This window comes from Chlamydomonas reinhardtii, chromosome 11 (genome assembly GCF_000002595.2).
Source record: "Chlamydomonas reinhardtii strain CC-503 cw92 mt+ chromosome 11, whole genome shotgun sequence".
Lineage (NCBI taxonomy): Eukaryota > Viridiplantae > Chlorophyta > Chlorophyceae > Chlamydomonadales > Chlamydomonadaceae > Chlamydomonas > Chlamydomonas reinhardtii.
Genome location: NC_057014.1, coordinates 3,665,045 through 3,667,620, shown reverse-complemented (window position 1 = coordinate 3,667,620; position 2,576 = coordinate 3,665,045). Strand labels below are relative to the sequence as shown.

Below are 2,576 nucleotides of genomic sequence, written 5' to 3'. Positions count from 1 at the left end.
ATAAAGTAATTATATCGTGTTCAATGCGGGGATTCTGCCTGTAAGTGGTGACGCCTTGTCATGTTCTGGGTCTTAGTTTATATGAATCGGGAGTAATGTACGTGCCCGCCCCCCCTAACCCCCTCAAGCATCTAACCCCCCCACCCCCTCTCAACTCCCCCTCTCACCATCCAGGTCCTGGTTCTTTTTGCTCTGCAAGGAGGTCATGCCGCCGAAGCCGCCGCCACCGCCGCCACCGCCGCCGCCTGCTATTGCAGGTTGGGGTTGAAGCAGGCACGGCTGATGCATCAGTGAGGGTGCGTGTGTACGTGTGGTGGAATGTCAGGGACGTGCAGGAACGGGGCCCGCGCTTGCCTGCACCTTCGCTGCACTAGGACACATGTTAAGCATAGGGCCTCAAACAAGCATACCTGCAGCCCCTGCCGCCCAGCCGCCGCCACCTCCCGCCTTCGCCCTCTCCGCCGCCGCCGCCGCCTCGTGCTCCGCATCCGCCGCCGCCGGCCGGTGCAGCACCAACAGATACAACCGCCGCGGGTCGGGCGTGGCGGCGGCGGCGGCGGTTGACACGCCACCAACCCCACTCCCACCCCCGACTCCCCCCGGCGCGAGGCCGGCGGCGCCGGCTCCTCGTAATGAGCTGCTGCTACTGCCAACACCGACGCCACTGCTGCTGCTGCTGCTGCTACTGCTACTGCTGGCGGCGGCGGGTGCGTCCCCCAGCACCACCGCGGGCTCTGTGAGGCCGTTGACGGGGTTGTCGTACAGCACCAGTCGGCCCGGCACCAGCGCCTGCTGGAAGGACTTGTTGGAGGCCAGGGTGTCCTGCGGAGGTAGGGTGTGTGTGTGTGTGTGTGTGGGGGGGGGTGAGGTGTGTGGGATGGGGTTGGGATGGGGGGCGGGGGGGTTGGGGTGTGGCGGAGGTTCCAGGCTTGACTAGTTGGGGGAAGGCGGCGTTGCAACGGCACAGCATTGACACGGAGCTGTCAGGATACTCCTCTATGTTTCCCATGGACGGCTACCCGAACCGTCACTCCCCCACTCCCCTCCGTACACCCTCCCTCTCACTCCCCCACTCCCCCACCCCACACGCCCCCCTTTCCCAATGTTGTAACCTTGCAACCCCTCCCTCGCCCCCCCCTCCCTCCCCCTCGCCTCCTCCCCCACCTGCAGCTGCCCGCTCAGCCGCTCAATAGCCTCACACACGTCCGCGTACGCCTCCACCTCCTCCCGCCCACACCCCAGAGCCGTGGCGGGCCAGGCCGCCGCCGCCGCCGCCGCCAGCTCCGCCTCCACAGCCGCCAGCTCCGCCGCCCCCGCGGGCGCGGTGCGCTGGGCGTGGAACTCTGCGAAGGAGCGCTTCAGCATGTCCTCCACCTGGGGTTACATTCATGATTAATTAAGAAGTGAAGTCGGGGTGGGGGGTTGGGAGGGGAGGTGGGGGTGGGTGGATTGGGGTGGATTGGGATTGGACAAGAGAGAGAGAGTGTGTGTGTGTGTGTATGTGTGTTCCACGGAGGACGCAGATCAAGGCAGATGAACGTCCCCTCCTCCCCTTCGCCCCCGCCCCCCGTCCGCCCCCGTCCCATTCCTCCACTCCGCCCCCCCTTTGGCTTGGTTTGGTTTAGTTTGGGCTGGCATTTACAACCCCCTCCCTCCACCTCCCGCCCCCCCTCCCCCCCTCCCCCGCCACGCTCCCCCCCCCGCCCCCCCCCCACCTTGAGGTCCTCCACTCGCAGCAGGTTTAGGATCATGCCGTACGTCAGTCTGAACTGGCTCTCCAGCTTCACGCCCCGACCCGTCAGCATGGCACGAAGCTCGGACTCGCCTGGTGAGGTGGGGGTGGGGGTGGGGTGCGTGCGGGTGGGTGAGTGGGAGGTTGGGCTGTGTGTCGGAGGAGAGGCGGGACTGGGGCTGGGGCGTTTGCGAGCACTCCCAAGGGAAAGTAGGGGGAGTTGTAGATACCAGCCCAAACTAAACCAAACCCAATGCAATAGGGGTAGGGCTCCTGGTGCGGCTGGTCTGGTGGTGCCGGTGACAGCGGCAGCTGCACAGACGGGGCGCACATACATACATACACACACACACACACACACACACACACACACACACACACACACACACACACACACACACACACACACACACACACAGCCCTGTCCTCCGCACCACCCCGCACCGCGCCACGCACCCGCCTGCATGTCTCGGCCGTCGTCCCACACCGCCAGCAACACGTGACCCACCGCGTCCAGCCCGCGACGGCCCGCACGGCCTTTGTGGGGTGTGGGTGGGTGGGGTAGTGGGGGGGGGGGGAAAGGAGGGAGGGTTGTAAATACCAGCCTAAACCAGAACAAACGAAAACGAGCGGAGCATAGGCAGGGACGGGGAGGAGGGAGTTGTGTTTGGCATTCGGCGGAGGAAATGTGCGCGTGGCGGGGAGTAAGGTACACATGACACGGTGCAAACGCATACACACACGTACGGCCACACCCGCCTCACCCGCCATCTGGGTGTACTCGCCAGGCAGCAGGAACCTGTGTGTGTGGGGCGCATGTGTGTGTGTGTGTGTGGGGGGGGGG

General features: G+C 65.3%; 1 protein-coding gene across 2 annotated transcripts in view; it reads right to left on the bottom strand.

The window, feature by feature from the left end:
• Positions 1-2,576, bottom strand: part of CHLRE_11g482483v5 (uncharacterized protein) — a 16,371-nt gene that overhangs the window by 4,723 nt on the left and 9,072 nt on the right. The window contains exons 19-24 of one of the 2 annotated variants that reach the window (XM_043067769.1): positions 2,497-2,531; positions 2,189-2,269; positions 1,716-1,825; positions 1,165-1,374; positions 411-822; positions 197-248 (exon numbers count right to left, since the gene is read on the bottom strand). In XM_043067769.1, the coding sequence (XP_042919774.1) occupies positions 197-248; positions 411-822; positions 1,165-1,374; positions 1,716-1,825; positions 2,189-2,269; positions 2,497-2,531 (900 nt within the window). The remainder of the gene's footprint in view (positions 1-196; positions 249-410; positions 823-1,164; positions 1,375-1,715; positions 1,826-2,188; positions 2,270-2,496; positions 2,532-2,576) is intronic. The other variant, XM_043067770.1, reaches the window with a different exon arrangement.